The sequence below is a fragment of the Idiotropiscis lumnitzeri genome, chromosome 15 (genome assembly GCF_059441095.1).
Source record: "Idiotropiscis lumnitzeri isolate Australia: NSW breed Sydney's pygmy pipehorse chromosome 15, RoL_Ilum_1.0, whole genome shotgun sequence".
NCBI classification, from domain to species: Eukaryota; Metazoa; Chordata; class Actinopteri; order Syngnathiformes; family Syngnathidae; genus Idiotropiscis; species Idiotropiscis lumnitzeri.
The window spans coordinates 12,097,264-12,119,797 of record NC_142405.1 but is presented as its reverse complement, the minus strand read 5'-3'; the positions used below and the strand labels follow the sequence as shown (position 1 = coordinate 12,119,797).

General features: G+C 40.6%; 1 protein-coding gene across 2 annotated transcripts in view; it reads right to left on the bottom strand.

Annotated features, from left to right (window-relative positions):
- Positions 1-22,534, bottom strand: part of prkcbb (protein kinase C, beta b) — a 73,402-nt gene that overhangs the window by 7,784 nt on the left and 43,084 nt on the right. Inside the window, exons 9-17 of one of the 2 annotated variants that reach the window (XM_088316089.1) lie at positions 21,333-21,473; positions 16,930-17,103; positions 15,026-15,117; positions 12,956-13,018; positions 12,178-12,316; positions 11,977-12,057; positions 11,272-11,379; positions 6,523-6,663; positions 226-3,334 (exon numbers count right to left, since the gene is read on the bottom strand). In XM_088316089.1, the coding sequence (XP_088172215.1) occupies positions 3,158-3,334; positions 6,523-6,663; positions 11,272-11,379; positions 11,977-12,057; positions 12,178-12,316; positions 12,956-13,018; positions 15,026-15,117; positions 16,930-17,103; positions 21,333-21,473 (1,116 nt within the window). In that variant the 3' untranslated portion in view covers positions 226-3,157. Of the gene's footprint in view, positions 1-225; positions 3,335-6,522; positions 6,664-11,271; positions 11,380-11,976; positions 12,058-12,177; positions 12,317-12,955; positions 13,019-15,025; positions 15,118-16,929; positions 17,104-21,332; positions 21,474-22,534 lie in introns of those variants that run through there. The other variant, XM_088316090.1, reaches the window with a different exon arrangement.

Below are 22,534 nucleotides of genomic sequence, written 5' to 3'. Positions count from 1 at the left end.
GAAATGACAGGACATTGGTAAATGTCAACTCATAGCTGCCATTGAATTTATTTACTTTTTTATAATTGCAGACAACGGGATGTAGAGGACACCTTTATACATCAGTGTAAACTTGATAGCTCAACTGTTGCTGTCCTTTGACCTGTGTTACCATGGTGACCAAGTGTACTTTTATACACAATAAATAAAATGGCAATTCAAAATTAAAAAAATAACAAATTTATGCGCATGTATAAAAAAACTAAGACAAGACGAAAAATTTCACTTTGAGCACTGATTTTTTTAATTTTTTTTAGGAAAGTGCAGCAACAATTGTTTGGCTTCTTGTAAGCAAAAGAACAATGCAGACCTTCAGCACATATCTGATCAGACTGAATGACCGCCATAAAAACACCAACGACATTTGTTATTGCTTCGGTTCCATCTGACGAGTCCAGGTGCGGCTGTTTAAATGCAGCTGAAAGTTTGTACCACGCTAGCTTGATTTGGTACTGCGGTGAGATTTAGCGTACATTCATGAGACGCTCTTTAAAATGATTTCGACCTGAAGAATATGACGCGCCGTGATGTCCGCCAGCCGGGGCTGAGCTGCAGTTTATGAGTACAGACTACAATCTTGCGCCACTCTCTCATCTACTGACAGCTTCACACAACATATTCAAGAAGTAATTAAAGTCTGCACCTCCTTTAATGTAAATTGCAACATAAAGTGCTTGTCAAGTTTGTTTATTTTAGTTGTAAAGACCATTTTGTTCAATTATTTACATCATACTATTATTTTACTTATGGTCCTTACACGGCTGTGGTAGCTGTTATAACAACATAAATAAAATTTCGTACTTGTTTACGGAGTAAGCAAATAGCTAGTAGCAGTTACACTACCTGTCCCAGAGTATTTTTGCGCGGGAATTCGCTTTTTACCATACTTGGACAATAGCAATTTCCTGTCTTAATGTTGTTTGCTTTTCAGGTTAACGGAATATTTGCTTTAAAAAAATATATAAAACACTGCAGTTGTTTGACATCAAGTTGTATGACTTCAGGAAGGTTTAATACGCATGATGACAGCGCTAATCAAAACATTTTTTAAAAACAATAAAAATAGATTGTGTAGGTCTACCTAATGTTGTGGCCAGTCAGTGGCAAAGTCTGACAATGAAAACAGAATCTGAATAATTTACTGTATTAATGAATAATCAGCTGCAGATGTGGACAGCGAAGCGCTGCGTGATATGAGAGAAGGTAATTCTGGTAAGAATGAGTTGCTCTTGATAAAAAAAGAAAAAAAAAAAGAAAATAAATAAATGAAAAAAAATGTCAGTTCCAGTGAGTTTGGTGGTTCAGTAACAAATGTGACTTTGTATCCACGGGATTATTGCTAAATTGAACAAAACACAAAAGACAAACATGATTCTGCTTCTCTGACCGGTTTCTGTGCTGCCGCAGTTTGAACGGGGGACCTTCATTGCGCATGCAAACGTCGCACTTAAAACGGCGCCTTTCCGTGAGCGGGGGACTTCAAGTTGAGTTGCTAGGCAACGCCACCAATTGTCACAACACATCAAACCCTCTTTGGTGCTTCCACCTCAGCAAAAATGACGTGCAAACGTTCATTCAAACTGCACTCCTTTCATTCCTCTTCCACCAGCTGCGGAGCAACACGTCAAATCGCGCTCCATCCATTTGAAGCAAGATGAAGCCGATGGCCGTCCAAACAAGCACAAGCGCGGGGCCAGCCAGGCGTGGCGCTGAGAGGTCAGGCATGCAAAGTGCATTTTCATCCAGTCACACACATACAGTATATATTATGTAAACAAGTGTTGGAGCCATGCTTTTTTTTTTGTCAAACACAAACAAACTGATTTGCTCGTCCCCTAAGAGGAGTTTTGTCTATCCAACTCACCATTCAAACCATATTTTACCATCATGATCCCCGAACAGCACACAAATCATCCTCCACTGTCTCTGTAGGCATGACGGTAAAATACAGTGTCAAGTCCAACTTATTGATATAGTAGATATAGAAACTCATGCATGAGAAGGTCAAGCATTCCAATTATAGATAAGAATAAACATACAGACGCTAAGATTAATATCAAGGCTTTCAGGAACACATCGGAATTGCAAGCCAAACTCGGAGCGTGCCGGAAGAGCCAAGAAAGCAGGTGGGGGGGAACGAACATAAAATGCTCTGAATGCTGCCATGTTTGTTTTTTTTTTGCTCCCATGTAATTGTGTGTGTGTTCTCTATGCGTATGTCACTTTTTATTTATGTAACACAAAGTTTGCTCACACCAGGTTTAACCTGCGGCACAACCGACCCATCCTATTTTGTTTTGGGCCATCCTTTCAACATCTTGTATTCGCTTCAGCAATTTTACAAGCAGTAAAGCAATTTAAGGAGTTGTAGATATTGGATGTTTTGTTTTACTTGGAAAAAAAAAAACACCAAAACCGTTTTCTTAGAAAATTATAACAGACGCAATTAATTTGTTAGAACAGTATAGCCTTAATGATTAATGATTAATGTTTTTGGGTCATTAGTGGTTGAATGGCCAGATTTTTTTCCAAGTCAATGCTAAGGTGCTGATTGTCGATAATCGATGATGTCAATGGTGTTTTTAATCACTCGTCAATTTGCTGCAGGCGCATTCATGACCAAAGACAACCTCACTTGCGTTTCACGCTTCTTCGGCTGCACTAGCCCCACCCACCACTCCTTTACCCAATCACATTCAGACGCTGTCACGGCCCAGTTGGAACTCGAACACCATTTCTCTCGCTACACTGATTACTTAGGTACATCCTCCGTTTTGATGTTTTGTTCAATGAAAAGTTGTTACGATAAATGAATGGCTATAAGCGTCATGATCGGTTTTCAGTTAGTGCTAATGCCCAGCAAACTGTCATTATCATTAAAATGGATTGGTTGCTGCAGTGTGAGCAAGAATTGTGTTCATTTGTGTGTGTGTGTGTGTACCACATGACTTGTTTTTTTTTTTTTTTTTTAAGACATTTTGCTGGTTCGGAATGTTTCAGGTTGTGCAGGTTGATACCTGCAGAGACTCGTTTGTATGTTCTGCATCCATCCGAGATGTGTGTGTGCGTGCGTGTGTAAGAGTGTGCGTGTGTCCCAATGTCCATAAATGAGCTTCAATCAAGCCTGCTCGGCGGCAGGGGCAGTAGGAGCGCTTGCAGGGAAATCTGGGTTGATAAAAGAGAATCCTTGGAACTCGTCCTGGTCCAGGTTCTGAATCACTTCATCGTCGGGAGGGGTCAGCACTGGCGGGTGGCGCGTGAAAAAACGGTCAAAGTTCTCAGCGTCCCGTCCACACTGTTGAGGAGGGAGGGGCAGGAGGGCGGTTCGGGGGGTGGGGGGGTAAGCAGGGATGGACGGATGGATAAAGGAGAGGGGGACAAAAAGAAAGGGGAGTGGCGGGTTGAGGTCGGGAGTGAGATGACATCACTTGAACATGGTTTCAAATCAGTGCTCCTATTTTGGGCTGCGCTCCAGTTTACACCCGCTGTGGATTTGGATCACTTCGCACTACTGTGGTACCTGGACTTACAACTTTCATTTGTTCCGGGACCAAGCATGTAGCCGGGTTTGAAATGTAATTAAATCAGTTTTCACCATCGAAATGAATTGAAACGCCATAAACACGCACACACGCAGTACACACATTCCTGTTTGTAAGTAAAGGTACCACCGTATGTTTAAAGTGATACAACCTAACTCAAATTAATCTCGCCACAGCTCAGGAACGCAAATACTTTTCTCCACATATTTGAAACACATTCAACTTCATTTTGAACAAAAGGCCACTTAAAGTCTCAAACACCCTGTGGAGGTGCACTTGCAGTTCGTTTCAATACGTATTTTCTTTTTTTTTTTTTTTTTCCATGACATACAAGTGACAAGACTTCTAAAAATATGAAAGCTCACACATGTGAACTCACAAGGAAAGTTATTGTTTCCTTCATTTTACTTCCTCAGTGTGACCATGAGGACCCTCCCAAAAAAAGCCTTTTTAGCCCAGGAGGAGTGTCGCCCTCTAAGTGCACGAAACAAGTTATTAAACTTAAAAATGATACTTTGCCGACAGCGTGCCTCATGGGGGCTTTAAGACAAGCAATTTTCTGCGTGTCTCCATCACTGCGCTTCGCTTTAATTAAGAAAACAAGGATACGATATCCTCTGACAACGTCACCCGGAGGAAAACTCCAAAACTCATTAAATCTGTGCATCTCTGAAGGCCAAATGAAATGAAGCCACTGTGTTTATAGTTTAGGGAAATATGCGAAACACAGCGAGGTCAAACGGTATTTTCGGCTAATTACGTGCCTTTCAACCTGTTTGGGCACCCAGAAAGGGACAATGTTGCCCTTTTGAGGGTGCAATTTAGAATCTTAGTAATCTCACCTCTATTGTATTCAAAGCATGTCACTTGGTTGAGTTTGAATCAAAACGCTTTTGAGAGTAGGCCAGTTTTTGTTTTGTTTTTCTTATCAGAAGGTTTCTGTTCAAAAGTACAGTGCACTCCAGGGTAGGTTTCATTTGAGACTGAGGCTGAAAGCATGCAAATAAAAGAGACAAATGTGATACAACTGTGAACACAGAGAATGGGACAAATAAAAATGTGAGAATGGATGGTCAGGTGGGTTGATGCGTGGACAGATAATCATCATACAAGGAGGATGAATGAAATGCTGTGATGGGAAGGATGAACATTCAAGGACGCGTCCACAGAAATAATGGGTGGAAGTGACGAGCCACATCAACAGTTGTGGGAGTCAAAAAGCCATCCAGTCAGTCAGATGTTTGGTCAAGTAGCCGCACGTTTCCGAAGCTCGAATGTGACGCAGCAAACACTTGCCATGATTTGTCTGTCAATGACCCCAACCGTCAGACATCTGCGCCACTCTACTACAGTCGAGCCAGCATCGCAAACCTGCTGCGTGGAACTTCGACCAAGCACAACAACAGTTGACAAAGTGCACAAAGGATGCACTCAGCAGCCGCTTCATTAGACACACCTTGCACCCGTACCATTTCCAATCATATCGGCACCGGCTTGCCAATAAAACAAACATTACTTCCTCGCTACCAGCTTTCGGCCAATTAAAAGCTCGGATATGATTGTGACCAATCGTCGGTCTTTTTATTTATTCAAAAACTAATGGCGTATTAAGTAGATTATATTGTTGTCCTATTCCACTTTAAAAGGACAATATGAGGCGGGAAAAAAAAGGATGTATTAAAATTTTAAATTTAATATCATAATCCTATTTTAATAGTTGGGAAATTACAGCTTTAGCTTGACAAAATACATCTTAATGCCTGTAAAGAGGTTAACCTTATTTTTTTTTTAAGGGGGAAGGGCAAAAATTTGTAAATCATCATTACATTACAAAATGTTTTCTCTTAAAAAAAATCTACATATTATTTTATCATCGAAATTCGTTTGGTTATTCAGGGATACACAAAGAAGTTATGTTTAATTGGCTAAAAGATTATGAAAGGGTCTTTAAAAAAAAAAAAAATTCTCCCTGTAAGGGGTTCATAGACCCAAAAGTTTGATATTAATATAGATCGAATTGAATTCAAAATGTTGACCATTCTCTTTATGTAATGTCATCTGAAATATTTTTTTTTTTTGGGGAACAGTTATACATACTCAAATCACTGACGAGTGTAAAACCAAATGGTAGCATTTAAGAAGCACAAGTACCATAAAAAATATGATTGTGTTTGCCCGTCAGCCCACTGGCTTAAAAATGAAAAACACAATTTCCCTAAAAAGAGGGCACTTTCTCAATACTTGAGTAATAAAACTTTAAATGTACAAAGGCAATAACTAGAGATCCAACAATAGCATTCCTGGTGGATGACAACACTTTTGAGGACTCGCACCCTTGCAGAAACTGACCCACAGTTGTACAAATATACAGTACACATTTTCAAATCACTCGCGCATATAATCATAGAATCCAACACCAAATGAACATGTCGCACACAAACACGCGCACACACAGCAGCAGGTCAAGACAGCCGCATAAAAACCCAACAACCCAGAAACACACTTTACCAGCAGTGAGGCTTGGGGCTGCGCGAGTATGTGTGCGCATAATAATGCCGCATGTGTGTGAGTCACGGTGACATCATCGAGCTGCGAGTTCTGATCCAACTAAATTTATTGTTGTGAGAATAAACACGCGCACAAATACGAGGTTGTTTTAGGTCACTCCGTCTGACTAGTATCCTCTCACCTTTTCCCCGGAGGATCACTTTAAACTCCAACTGACCTCAGTTGACAGAAACTAGTTGCACCCAACGCAAGTGTTCTGTGAACTTTGCCAGATGATTTGAAAATCTCCGCCAAGACTTACCGGTGATTGCCGCATTCAAAGGAGAGGAAAGAGACAGGAAGTGTACAATGACAGAGTAGAGGAAGTGAACCGCAGCGCTTGATTAGCGTTCGACCCTTCGATGCAGCTTCCTTCACGACGGGTCCGACTTACAGCTTTGGGTTTGAATGGCGGCTGCACCTCCTTGTTCTCCAATTTCTCCCAGTCCATGTAGCGGAAGAAGCTGTGGTCCCGGATGTCTCGCTCCCCCTCCGGAGAGCAGCCTAGCCGCTTGGCTGGATGCTTGGTCATCAACTGGCCAGACAGAGCGAAGAAGAGAATGTGGATTATTAGCTTTCTGCTCTCATGGCACATGCCGGATTTGTCTCGTGTATTGTTCGTTCTTGTTTGTATGAACTGTTTGAAGCCGTTGACTTTCAAGTGTTATTCGCTTCAATTTGTGTCTTCTCTTTCAAGCCAACTTCTGTATTAATCATGAAGATACTCTTTGTTTCATACTTTAAAACAGTTTCTACAGTAAATTTCTCATGAGTGATGGAAAATGAAGCTTCATGAAGCAGTGGTTATATTTTTTTACTCCTCTAAAGTAGCGCTTTTGGTTTAAAGATGAAGGCTACTACAATGGACGTTGTTTATTACAAGTGCCATCTAGAGGAGTCACAAATTATCACAAGTGCTTCATGAAGCTTCATTTGTTCATCACTTAAAACGTATCTGACTTACTTGCATCAGAGGATGCAAATTGAATTAAAGCACATTTAATTGATATTTTTCATTTCGTCAGGAAGGGGTGCGGTCCTATCTCAAGCAAATGCAGAGTACAACTTTTGTGATCATAGCAGCTGTGATGAACATCACTCAACTCTGCAGAGTTCCACTTTGGACTTTTTGGAATTTTATTTTGTTTGTGCCCATCGTAATTTCCCGCCCCAACACTTCTTTGGCTATACTGTACTTCACTCGATCATACACACAACGCTCTTAATTTCTTCTCATTTGGCTTTCTTTCTTTGTAGGAACCATTTTACTCTCTATGAACAGAAATGAGCAACTATGCCGAAGCCTGAAGACAACTGTTGTTTTCGCTAGTCTTTTACCACGTTTGTATTCCCGCAGGCAAAATTAAAGAGCAGTTTTGATGTCTGTCCAGGCAAAACCTTAAGAAAGGCAACAAGGCTTAGTGACATCAGCGTGTACGTGTGTGTTTGTGTAGGTGGGGCGTGCCCCCCCCCCGAGGAGCAGCAGTCATAGCTCATTACATTAGAACTAAAATAACATTTTTCACGGGTCAGTCAACTACGCACACACAAAAGCGCACGCACAAGCAAAAGGTGCCTCGCTCGCACATACACACGCTTTCCTAAATAAACCAAAAAATATAGAAATGAATTGTTTACTTGTGATATTACACACGCTGCTGCTTCTGTCCTCCTTTTTCCTGAACCGTAGAATGTCTGACAGATGAAATTGCTCTTAGGCAATCCATTGCACCTGTGCCAGTGAAGTAGATTTGGCATATAATTTTTATTTATTTATTTTTATACTGTAGATTCAAACTGAAAATGAGTGTGAATCATTGTGCGTGAGGATTAGAGATTAAGGTTACCACTTTTTGAAAAGATTTTTATATTTAATAGAGAGAAATAGCAAAATACACGTGTAGCGAGCTATACAAAGAGTGAAACATGGGTATTCCCCAACCAGACGCTTTAAACACATTTAAGCTTATCAAAGTAAATACACATTTTAAACAGATTGTAAACATTTAAACACATAAAAAAAATGGCAAGCATAAAATGTATAGACAGGACTGTATGTATTCTAGTATCCATGTACATGAAAGTGCCTTTAAGAGGCGGGGCCGCATGGGCTGGTGTCTTACGTCTGCAGCTGTTGTGTGATTGTGTTCATTGAGGCATGCCAATTATGTGTTTTACAGTAGATTTATTTCTCATAATGCACTTTTTGGAGTAATTACCTTACGGATGTCTTTGGCAAATCATTTTTCCCCCAGCTACCTATATGAAAGGTGCCCAGCAGCAAGTTCTAAAACAAACAGTGTTGTGTGAAATGCCCAGAGGGTGATCAATTTTGTTCCCACATCCACTAGAACAGAAAATGTATTTCTGTAGATGATTTTCCAGAATATATATTGCCCCAAAGTTGTGTTCGCGCTCTAAAAAAATTCCCACGATAATTCACTTTTGTCCTGAAGCCTTTCATATATTCACTTATAAAAATCGGTTTTCTATCCGCAGTCTCCCATTTGAGGCATGTGCCTTGTGTATTTACAAGTCGCCTTTTCTATGTTGATGGTAAGATAAGGTAACAACATTTTGCTGGCATCATCAGAAAAAAAAAAAAAGAAAAAAAAATAATATTTTTTTTCCCTCTGCAAAACTTTAATTCAATCATTTCAATGAATATAGCATCATATTTTGAGCTACATGCACTCTTATTTCCTACATTAGTGCTGCTCCAATTCATAAAAAGTGAATCTCATTCTCATGTGGCGGCGCGAGAGGAAGTGTGTGTGTGTGTGCGCCTTTTTATAGTAGGAACAAATGTGTTCAATTAGCCTTTGCTGTAAAGTCATGTGAAGTTGAATATTGTGTACCTAACAGCGTGTCTCTATAAAACATAACAGCAGTGTGTACGTGCTACTGTTCGCACGCATTTGTGTGTGTGTGTGGCCCATTGTTGGCTATGAAATATAGATGTTGGCTAGGATAGAATCAGGGGAGTGGAAACATCTCTGATCACCCGCTTTACACACATACATGTACATACATTGACGTGTGGACAATTTTATCGTGTGTTTTATTCAAACCATTAACTCTTCCGCTTATATAAAAGCCGCAAAACTAAAAACTACTAGTATTTACAATCTTTGAAAAGATGTGTTACGTGGAGCAGAAACCATTACACCTCTTGGCACTGGATTTTGATAAGCACAAATAATAACATGACAGGTTTCTTGAGGCAAGTTAGCGATCACATTTGCACGTTGTCTTCACTTGTGTGAAACGCAGTTCAGATGATGACTTTTTTCGCTTGCAAATGGAAATATCATGTCAGGCTTCAAGTAGTCTTCATGCGCGCGCACGCACAAGGATTGCGTTAACCCAGGCGCTGCTGGGAGGGCGCGGTGGGATCTGTGGGGGTGGACGGAGGCGAGCGTTCACGCTCCAATGGCGATCCACTACAATCATCACTAATACATAACATGGCCTGTATATGTGTGAGTAAATGTGTGGGCATATGTGGGAGTGTTTGTACCCCAAAGAGGGAACATTGTTGCCATCAATTTGCTCCTGAAAGCACGACAGGCGTCTTGAATGCTTGCATGGTTGTGAGAACGTGTTTATCTGATTCATGCTTGCGCAGAGTGTGTATGTCTACGCTCACTAGACACTCCATTAGGTACACTTACTTGCACATTCTAACGACAACTGCTGCAGCAAAAATTATGCCTTGACAAAGTAAAAAATGCTGAGTTTTGATCATTGCCAGAGATATTATTTCACAATTTCTTGGGAACTTTTACAGGGACTCAATATTAGCAACATATTTGCAGTGGTGAGCGGTCAGGGACAGCAAGGCCTTCCCTGCTGGGCGAATCAGTGTCAGACGCACAGGTCAATATTTGTAATCTCAACTCTAAAATTTCAAATTTTAAATTTGCTCCAGGAAGTCTATATTTTTCATTTCATGGTGTTTCTCCATGCTACACTGCTTCCAGGAAGTGTATTTGCTACCTTTTTTTCATCCAATCAGATGTCGGACTCAATGTGCTGACATGGCATGCTCAGGTACCGCCACACTTAATGTTTCTCTGTTTATATTTGCTGCCATTATGACTTTCCTACTCCAACACATTGGCACCTAAAGACAAATTTGTAAATGTAAACCTGTACCCAAATTTAGCAGTAAACAGGACCTTCAAAAATAACCATGGCAAACGAGGCACATGTTATTTGAGCCAAATATATTATTTTCCAATCATATGCAGCAACCTGTTTTAGTACATTTAAATTGAAAAAAAAAATCCTTGGAAGGCCCAGGGACCAAATGCCAAAAGTTTCTCGGGCAATGAAAACTACAACCACTGTAATAAGCATACTAAGAAAATAATATATCCCCGTGCCTTATCATTTGGTAATGGCAGCTCTACTGAAGCTCATTAAAATCATGGAGGTGTATCTAATGTTATGGCCAGTACGCGTTTCATTAACTAAAAGAGTATCAGAGAGCAGAGTTCAGTTAAATATGCTGAATAGCGATGAAGTTTGGGATTACCTGGTCCATGGCCAAAGCTTGTGTGTGTGTGTGTGTGTGTGTGTGGTCACAATTTAGTGCGGTCAGTGAGGCACAAAGGTCGAAGACGACATCGAGGCTTGTGTGTATTGATGGAGCCGACCCGCTTATAGAAAAATGGTCCAGCCCTGTTAGGCAGCTTCATTTTGACTGTCCAGTCTATTTTGAAGAGTTCCCACAGCCCAAGCCATTTCATTAGTGCAGTGCAGCACAGTGTGTGTGTGCGTGCGTGTAGAGGATGTGGAATTAAAAAAAAAAAAACAATGAGCAGTGCAGGCAGAGAGAAGGACGGGGAAGGAGAGCGCTTGTGACAGAGAGATGGAAGCAGGACAGATAGTGAAAGCGAACAATGTTGTTTCCCCGCACATAAATGTTCCCTCACAATGGTTTTAATTATGCAGATAATTTTGATGTCCCGCTCTCTCGCTGTCTCCAGCCACTCACCTCCTTCCTCCGGTTCCTGCCTGCCTTTCTCAAACAAATGTCATCTCCTCGCAATTCTCGTCTTTTACATATGCGCGTGAACGAGGGTAAGTGGTCAGTGGGTAATGTCGAGATTGTACTGGGGTTTACGTGCACACTCACCCCTTTGCAGATAGCCACAGCCTCTTTGGACATTGACTTGGGATAGGAGACATGGTGCTCCATGATGGACTGAAATAACTCATCCTCATCCTCACCATCGAATGGAGGCTGAGGTACGAATCAAAAGCAGAAGAAGTTGATACACCTTCATATATATTCACTCGTAATAATAAACACGTGACCTGACGGACAAAATGGACACATTTCAATCACAGTTATATGCTTTGATTGACTGCACAATAGACATTCAGAATTTTGGTTCCCCGTTTTATTTTACCTTTTTTTTCCACATTTTGTATTTTTATTTTGTAAAATTGTCCCCCCCCTCCCAAAAAAAAAAGAATTGCGTCCATAGTACGTATTTGAACTTTTGAATGTCACAATACAGTGACTCTCAAACAACATGGAAAACAAAAATCTCTTAACTAAATGAGATGTGCTGCATTTGAAAAATCACATCATCTCCAAACAATTATTAATGCCCGGGTGACGGAAAACTCATTAAGGGATGTAATTTAATAACTCAATTTCTCATAACACTGTCAAATATTAGAGCCTACAAAAGCATCAGTGTTATTTTTTATTTTATTTTGGGGGGGGGGGGCTATGGCTACAAATGCCTTTTTACCGCAGACATATTAAAACTACATTGTTCTTTCTGCAGTATTCATCTTTTCTTACATAAACACGTACACACACACATACCTGTCCAGCCAGCATTTCATAAAGCAGAACTCCAAAGGCCCACCAGTCAACTGATTTCCCATACGGCTGGTAAGCTATGATCTAAAAGACAAAGATTGATCATGATGTTATTGATTGAACAAAATGACATTCATCAGTCAGTTCCAAATAAAAGTAAGTATCAGTAAAGGCGAACGTCCAACACAAAGAAGCAGAGTCTACCTCTGGCGCAATGTAGTCTGGTGTTCCACAGAAGGTCTTGGTGGTGACTGCGTCGTTCATATTTTCTTTACACATGCCAAAGTCGGCTATTTTAATGTGGCCCTCGCTGTCCAGCATCACATTGTCCAGCTTGAGGTCCCTGGGTTCAAATTCAGAATGAGACTTTTATTAGATACTTCATAATAGACTTCTCTCAAAGTGGGAATTTGAGTTCACAAACGGGTATTTCACTCATTTACGGAATCCAACATCTGCAGCGCTAAATCAAAATGTATCGAAGGTAACTTGAAGTACAATAACACATTTAGAGTAAATGGTAAAATGAAGTGTGTTTTTACAGCACTTTTTCAACACCATCTTTGTGCCTGAAGCACTTTATAAAGCCTCACATTCACAAATTTGTGGAAGGGGGGTGTGTGCGCAAAACCAGTACTAATTTTCATGAATTTGTGAGGATCCGATAAATTATCGTCACTTTGCTGTTGTCAGCAACTGCAAAATGATTTTCCAATCAAACAAAGCAGACTCACATGATGAAAGATGTTGCTTACGCCCGGAAAGGTGTAAAATACAAATTTTGGACAAACTATAATAATGCTAGAGACAGCCACCTTCCTCACTAATTAATTGACCTTACCAGTCTACCTATTGTCTTAAACAGAGACGGCCAAAATATGACCGGTGAGCGCGTAAAGTGAAATATTTGTTTCATTCATTTAGCGGTCCCCCTCGCCTTTGCAAATATTATGGATTTCTTGTCTTGTGCTGTGGACGTTACCTGTAGATGATGCCCTTTTGATGCAGGAAAAACAATCCGATGGCAATCTCTGCAGCATAGAATCTACAAATGAACACAAGAGAAAACTGCCTTAATTGGGAAGAGGCTGACGGAAAGGACACAGGGTGTGCATCTGTGTGTCTGTATTAAAGGTCAGTGCTGTCTCTTCAAGGCCAAGCGGATAAGATCAACAGTCAGGACATACGGACCATGCGGTCAACCACGAATGAGAGGGTATTTCTCAGGCAGTGCACAATCGACATCTTGTTGGTAATGTGCATGTAAAAGACGTCAGGAGGCATTTGGAGTGTGTGCAAAGTGGTGACGAATATGCACAACCCATTTAGTGCCTAATCTGTGAACAGAATGATACCCGGAGGGCCATCGCTGTCGCACAAAGCTAACGTGACCTTATCCTTTTGTAATGAAAACATGTACAAGGTTTAAGCCAGGATGGATCCAAATACCATCGTTGGGCAAAAGGGAACCCATTGAAGGCCGTCCCCGTTGTACTAATTATGCATTTTAGCAGTTAGTTTGATTTACTAAGATCCCAAATAGCGGACGATAAATTGTGCACACACAAAGGAGAGACTGTTCGCACCTGTTTTGGTACAATAGTTGAATTCGTAAATTAGTTGTTGACATTAAATTATCAAACATTTGAGTGGTCGTATGTCCCCACCCACAACGCTGACGCCGACCGACTCTCGAGCGTCATTAGACTGTGCCAGGGCCACGAATGTGTTTCAAAGCAGCCTGGCATCTATATTTCATCTGGAAAAAGGCTTGACAGAATGAGAAAAATGTGAGGGACCCCATCAGAACGTTAATGCCCGATACAGATATGATAGCTCATGACAAAACTTGAGTACGGACACAAAAATCTCACCTAGTAAACGCAGCCTAAGCTAGTCATCTTCAAGATTGTTTTCCCTATCAGCTCTCATTTTACTCGTGCCTACTTGTTATGGTGACGCACAAGGATTTACACAATCACAATTCTGGAGCTGATCACGGAGTTCAAAAAAAAAAAAAATCAATGATACTTATTTACTCTACAATTGACCGCCGCTATTTGCGGAGGATTGGAACTGGTCCGGCCAAAATACTGCCAATACTTGCAAAAAATGTCTCCATTGAAATGCATTTGGAAAAAAATATGACAATAAATCACTAAAAATAAACCCTAAAAAAAATAAAATAAAAATTCAATATACAGAAAATGGGAGGGAGGGACCCATTAACACCCCAAAATCTCAAATATCGTGTTGATTAAAAAATATCGGACAAAAAAAAAAAAATCTGACGGTACATGATGTGAAACCTTGGCTCATTATTAACGACAGCAGCACAGAACATCACTGACGTGAAAGAGATTGTGTTTGCTGTAATGTCTTGTTTTGTGGATCTGATCAATGAAGGAATTGATCAATCGACAATGTTTACAACCGATCCAGTTGGCATAAAATGCAAAATATCTGCCGATCTCATCTAGCCAATCAGATCTGTGTAAAGTATATTATGAGCCTTGATAAATCACACTGCTAAATTAAAAAAATACCTGAGCGGCAATTTAGCATTTGGCAGATGCAACCCTGAGCCAAGTTAAAAAAATCCGCTTCCACATTTGTTTGCATGAACAATCAAGTTTTTGCACACGCAAACCTGAAGCCAATCAGGCCCAAAGAGACTGATTCCCAATGAAGCAGATGAAGGGCAAGCGCCAACAAGGCTCTTAGCCCCTCTGACAGCCTGCTCGTTAAATATGCCAGTGTGTTGGGTTCGGCTTGACATCGCACATCTCTCCAGCCACATTAATTATTTCCGGCCTTTTTGGAGGTGTTCGAGTTCACGCGGGAGCTGCTGGATACGCTCATTTCTTTGAACTTCTTCAGTGGTGATGCTCGTTGGGGGAGAACAAAATATTTCACCCCCAGGCTTTAATACGGTTTCTCATCCCTAAGGAAGCCCTGGTCAAGATGAGGTTTCAAAAATAGTCAGTGTACATTAGTCAATCTTATTTATTTTTTATTTTTTTTACTTGGGTGCGTGCACGCGTCTACTCACACAGCATGGGGCTCCTTAAACTTGCCGACCTGCTGAATCTGATACATGAGATCTCCGCCATTGATGAACTCCATGACAAAATACAAGCGGTCCTGTAGTGAGAAAGCAGTGAGGACGGTGAAAAGAAGGTAAAAAAAAAGGAACTGGGACGGAGGACAATAGCGAGTGCTGGGTCAAATGGTAGTCATGAGAAAAGTAGGATGACACCGGTAGCGAAAATGGGCCGCTAAAGACAACTGAGGGGATACAGTCATACCAATTTAAGGCACCGTACTCTTCCATTAGCGACAGAAATTGCCAATAAAGATTCCTCTACGTACGGGAGTGTGTGAGGTTTTGTGTGTCCACGTGGTTGTGCGTGCGCCACTATTATTCTAGAAATCTCAGAAGCCGTCATTTTTGTGCACCGTGTGCTTGTTGGGTGTTCCTACAGTGCTCGGATGATCAAAATATACGACGACACATTACAGCTGACAATAAATATGAGTGTCTTAGAAGCGCATAAGTACCGTATGTAGGGAAGCAGTCTGCTGCGTGGAGAATTAGTACTGCAGAGGATTAACACACTCTTTTGCTGCGTGTGTGTGCATGTGTGCACGTCAACTCGATTTGCCTTGAACAACAAAACTGCAAATGCACTTCCAAACATTATTCGCACTAATCAATACATATATGAACGCCTGCCTACGTATATTAGGCATATAGACGTAAATGACATTTGAGTTGAGCACAGCGTTCCCGAGCTATATTTACTCCTGTGTTGACTCATCTTGAGAGAAATATTATGGATTATACGTCACAAGAAGAGCACGACTCCACCGTGGATCCGGTTTGTGTATTACAGCTGTGCGACGCAGCTAAAGACGTCAGAGTCCGCTGGATGCCTCGCACTCATTCACTTGACTTCACTTCGACAGGGTGCAAACCATGCAACGCAAAAACAAATCAAACTTTGTCCGTCTTCACTTTTTGATACCCGTGTCATTTTTGTGAAACGGCTTTCAAGCCCTCTGCTCGTTTTGCTTGAGTAAACTTTACCCGTATAAAGTTCATACGGTTTAGTTTTGTATGCCTTATACATGGCAGATTTTTAAGTGATCGATTTTTTTGTGGTAAGTGGTAATTCAGCCTTATACCTTCAGTGTATTAATATGTAGATGCAGCATAATTTAAAGAAAGTATGATTAAGCTGCATTAATATTCACTATTTCCACAAATATAAAATGTCACACGCTTTGTCCGTTTGTGTTGCTGCTCAATGCAAGCTTTTTCACACAGTCGTTTACAAGTATATAATTATAATTAATATCATTGTTTTATGTGTCAGGTTTTACAGTAAAGTTCAACCAGGAGTGACAAACACCTCAAAGCAAGTATGTGTTACGTCTTCATTTCCTCATGGTGATGTTATGCATTAGTCTGAGTTTAATTCTTCAAAAGTGTGTTTTAGTAAGTTTCGTGTCTTTTAAGTGCATTGGTGAGTATGACTAATAAATGAATTTATACTTTTATACTAATATTTTATCAAATATGTTGGGTGGATCTGGAAACTAAATAAATATATCATATACACATTACAATACAGAACTGTCCTAAATAGAATTTAAGTTGAAATTTCTCATTCCTGTTCCTAATAAAAATAATTAAAAAAACAGTGAAAGAGATACAGCCAACACATTTGTTAAGCACGGTATATACACATTATAATATTTATAAATTAGGATAATATTTCACCATTTTAGATGACAATTTCCAAATGCATTTGTTTTAAATTTCATACACAGTGTCAAGCTCACATATTTCAACTGGCAATGTCGACTCACTTAATATTTAATTCTCATTTGCATAAAACCACCCGCATGGCCAAAGAATCCAGCTTTTTATTCAAATGAAAGCCAACCTACCATGGTCTGGAACGTGGAGTGCAAGTGCGTTAAGAATGGCGGCTTTCCCGACAGCGCCAACACCCTCTTCTCCACCATGGTGCACTCCACATCATCATCTTGGATCACCACATCCTTCTTCAGGATCTTGATTGCGTACAGATCTTCTGTCCCTTTATGCTCTGCAAGCATCACCTAAAAAGAGAAGAAGACAGAGATGCAGCAATGCGTCCAAGGAGAAGTTTTCTTCACATGTGTAGATGAGTTTTTATATATTTTGACTCTCTCCTTTTCATAACCACTTCTTGCTTATATTATCTCCCGTCCTTGTAGCCCATCTTCAGATCAGCGAGTGTATGCAGTGGGCCATACGTGTAATCAATTACGGTCATTCAAATCACTGTAAAATAAGAGCAAAATGGGAGTCCTCGAGTCTAAACGCAGAGTGGGGGACTCAGAATGAGCCTCCAAAATTGAGGACAGTTTTAACTGCATTATCAGCGTTCAGTCTAAAACTATTCCTTAAAACGCTCCCGCTTATCAGTCTAAAACCAATATAAGCATGAACGGCTTTTATCTTTAAAAAAAAAAAAAGGCAATAAAAGGAAGAATATTAAAGACAGCGCAGAGTTTGCAGTAACATGGATAACAGTGTGTGTGTGTGTGTGTGTGTGCGTTCCCCAAAAGGCTAATTGAGTTTTGGAACCTCAATAGAGGGTCTTTAATCCAATTGTTTTTATTTTTAATTCATTTTAAACCCTCTCAAATGCTTGTTGCGTGCATTGGCATTGAAAAGGGAAAATGCAAGTTAAGCAAAGTTTAATGCACTTAAAATTCTTAACTCCGAGGAAGCTATGACTGACTGACTTAACACCCACTTCATGATACCTATGAGATCAAGGAATTAGCAGATTTGCTGTTTATGCCTTATAAATATTCAGGTATGATAATATAGAGGGTTTATTAGGTTTTGGATCCTACAGGGAGTGCAGCACAGATGGACACACTAGCAGTGTGTGTGTGTATGCATATTTGCGCGTGGGTGTGTGGGGGTGTGTGTGAGCGAGTGTAGAGGGCGGCCACAGTTCAAGAATATGCAGTATGTGATCTTTAGCAAGCACTTTCACTTTGGACACGCGCAGGTGAGATTCTTTCACAAAAGCAATGAGCGTGTTCACGTGCGTTTCCATCTGGTCTCTCAAGATGAAACAGGACAAACACCATCTGGCCTGAAGCCGATTTCATGCAGCCACAATGACAAGGAGACCACCGCAAAACATGACAAAACAAGTTTTCGCCAACGGAAAGCAGATCAGGACCATTGTTGCAACAGATTGAATTGTACACTTCATTTGACGCCATGAATTGCGCTTGAGGCTTCTTATTTCATGTCGCCACTGCGGCGTCTTAAATCAAGGTCACATGTGGTGCCATTATCAATCACAAACGCAACGCCGAACAGAGGTGTGTTACTATGGCGTCAACGCCGTTTGATCCGATAAAATTGTTCAGGGTCATTTGACACAAAGGCAGTCCTGGGGACACAAACTCGTAAATGATGCCACAGTCGGTGTTCCGTCTGCTGACCTTGCACGGTGGATGCACCCGGGGAAAGCCGGCCAAAACCACAATCTACTGCACTACACTGCAGTGCATCATAGCGCAATACGTTAGAACACACGGCGCCGTGTTGCATTAGTCTGAACTGTCAGGTCTGATCATTTCCGCCGTAGCGGCGTGTCTTCCTGTCGAAATCAGGGAGGGACCTACTGATAGTGTGCTTGTGTTGTCGTGATCATTTTATTGTAACCTTGTCTCATCAATAAATTAGTCTCAACACCTGCTTTATTGCTGAACAACAGTATTTCTGCACTTGTAAACAAAATGTATTGTTAAAATTACTGAAAGTGCCATTAACCCATTGCAGCTTCCCCCAAAGTACAAAAAAGATTTACGTGATGCGTTTATTCGGGAAAATATGACAAAACATACAATAATAGCATATCAAATTGAAATAATTCAACTTGTGATTAATTCCAACACTGAAATCTATCTATTTTGTCAATTCATTAATTGGATGAAAAAAATAATACTCCACCTTTGAAAAAAAGAACATTTCAAATAGACAGCACGGAAAAGACAAAAAACAGATTATGATTCACTTACGAGAGTTTGGTGCGTAATGCATCTGAAAATAGGCACGAATTGTTGATCTTTGTTTTCCAAAGTAAAAGCGAATGTTTGTTTTATTCCACACATGTTGGGAGTCTGACATTCAGAGGATTCTGACAATGTTAAGTCAAGCAAGATATATAAACAGTTAATCAGTCATTCATTTGATAATTGATTAGTTATCTCTAAGCGACTGTAATCTGCGGAAACACTCGGATGATAAAGAATATATGTCTGTGAGTTATGCTATATTGTCTTAAATATGTTGCTGCACAATTGATGTTTATACAGTCATGCCGTGAAGTTTTAATATCCCATCCATGACATTTCCCATTACACTAGCAGACTCAAAGGAAATGTATAATTCCTTTTGGCATTAAACAGGTTAAAGCCTCCCTTTTAAAAAAAAAAAAAAAATTATTTGTTCACTATTCCAATGAGTTCACACCTATTTTTTATTTTTTTGTTTACATTTGAAACCAAGAAACTCATCCGAGCAGTCGTGCACCGAAAAGCTACCAAACCAGGTCACTCGCATGTCAAGGAACCGGTGTTATATATTGAGAAGCAAAATATAACGCAAATACACACTAGGAACTTAATTTACGCAAACATAAACTCTGCATAACAAAGATGATAATTCTCCGTATTATTTTAACGATACCATATGCTTTACGTTAAAGTTGCGATTGCGGCGATATTGAGAGCTTTTTGTGCAACACAGCAAACTACAATGACGAGCCTTTAACATATTTGCATCTTCAACACGACTACCTCTCAGACTCTATCAATCATTTTCGGAAATACTGTATACACGTCGTGTATTGGATCACACTGTGCAGTTCACTTAAAGAAATGGTTGTATGTTGCGCACGTGCACGTGCCTGTGTGTGTGCGTGCGCGCGCCATCTGCAGCTTCACATATTGTACTTTTCATGAATCCATGCAAGCGTTTGTTCTTGATGCATGTTTGGCATCCCAACGATGCAAGACCCTCGACTCGGCTTTCAGCACGGCACGGCACAGTGGTGCCTGTTGCCATGGAAACAGGCATCCAAGGTCTAAAACACAGTCAATTGTCCCTCTCTCATTGCGTATCCGTCACTTTCTCCCCGCTGCTTTTCTCTCTCTCTCTCTCTCTGTCTCTGTCTCCCCCCCCCCGTCAGCTGCCACCTTACCAAGGTGTCCCTGTGCTTGCTGATTCACGTCGCTCCATTCAGTCTGTTTTCATACACCCCTCTTTAGATTCATTCACGTCAACCACACGCCCATCCGTCTCTCTCCTCTCATCGCTCAGCACATGTCACATCATCTTTGTCTCTTCCCCCTTCATTTATCTTTGTCTAGCTGCGCTTCAGAACGATTGATTCTTTGGATGTCTCGCTTAAACCTGTTCACCTGTACTTTGCCGTCCTCTCTCGAAACTCTTTGTACGGGGCTTTGATGCCATGTGGACCATACACAAAAAAAGTCTTGAGGCACCTCTTACTCAATTTAGAGAATTTACCAGCGGCTGGTCTTTCAGTTATTCATTACTCTTAAATGTTCATCTTACAAATAGAAATTCGTTAGACATGCTGTGCCTCAGTGTATGCAGCAGAAGTGGCAAAAGTACTCACATTCAGCGTAAAGCTCCTTCATGAAAACTGAATACACAATTTAATTTTTGCAATGTCCTGTGTGTTTTTTTTCCCTCCGATCTCAAGGAAACAGTTGACTCACAGGGGATATCAACCCAAAATGTTTCTTTACAAGTATATGTTCAATGCAGGCCGACTAGTCTAATCACAGCATTCTGAATAATATAGTGTTTACGGAATATGAGTTGAGCGGTAAAATCTCCCCGTTTTTGTCCATCTCACGGGGCGGCCATTTTGCCACTTGCTGTCAAGGGAAAATGACATCACAGTTGCTCATGGCTCAGCTTCAGCAAAGAGGTGAGCTGTGATTGGTCGTTATCTGAGCCCTGCGCAACTGTGATGTCATTTTCAGTCCACAGAAGTGACAAAATGGCCACTCCCGGAGATGGCTGAAAATAGATCGATTTTGTAGTGCAATTTATATTCCACAATATTATTCAGAATCCCGTGTTTAGAGCAAAGTGAAGGCGCATAGAACATTTTAGTGCAAAAACCTCTCTCAAGTTACGTCTTTAAGTGGTGTCATCAAGCCTATTTGGAAGAAGCAAAGAGTAGAAAGGACAGGCATCTGTTTATAAAAAAAGAATAAAAAATAAAAAAAAGATGCCTCACCTTGCCAAAACTGCCCTTTCCCAGCACCATCAGGAAGTCAAAGTCAGACAGCTTCATGCGATCTTGGTTGCCATTGGAATCGAAGCGGGCCGCATTGGCAGATTTGCCTTCAGTGTTCTTGCTCGGACCAATTTTAGCCCTCTGGATCAGAATGAGAGACAAATGTAAGAACGTGAGCTTGCGGAATGTCCCACCATTTAAAGACACGCTAGTCTTTAAGAGGATCAACATAAGTATTTAAAAGATTATTTGGATGAGACAGTCACTAATAGCAGCCATTTAACAATATTTGCTGGAGGACGAAATAAATAAATAAACAAAAAACTTCTTTTCGGAACAGAGATTTTCCGCTTAAACAGTAAAAGAAAAACAGACCCATATGTGCCATTATTGAATATGACAGGACAAGTGCACCAAAATGAGTCAAGAGGAACATTTTAAAATATTTTTTCCCAATTTTATCGCGCATTTTATCTGAAGAAGAAATAACATTTGTAGACATTGTGGAAATACCTCCTCCATTTGTCTCAGAGATTCTTATTCATTATACAGCACTCAATCTTTAATCTCCACATATCTGACTCTCCATTAATTCATAACCGTCTACTCTATTCGTGACTGTAACCCTCTTGCTCCCTGAATACACTCTGCCGTGACCTTGTCACCCTCTCTTGTGATGTCTTCTTGCTTATAAAAATATATGGTTCATATTATATGTTGCATTTTGTAAGACCATACTTCAATTTTAACAAGGTCTGTGGACTTGAAGAAAAATGCCTGCACACTCAGAAACAAAAGGTGCAGGATGAGGACATCATCCCCTATCTCATCCCAAATTGCTGATCCACACTGATTTTCTTCACTTTTTTTTTCTAGTCTGGGCAGTTTAAGTCATTTCTGTGCTGACGTGTGTGAAGCTCCTCACCCTTCCCGACTCCTCAATGGATAAAAAGCTCTGTTCACCGCCATCTGTTCTGACACCAAAAACAATCAACATCAACCCATACCCCAAAACATGTCGACAAGTCGCAGAAAATACTGAACGAATCTTTCTCTTCGTGTTTATCAAAAATCTGCATGTAAATGCAGCCCTAATACGACCCCAGGAAACTGCAACAATTCACCCCTCTCTGCGCCACCCTTGGGATGGAGTAAGCGTGTGCATCTGCGTGTGTGACATCCCCCTGCCTGGGAATGTTTCT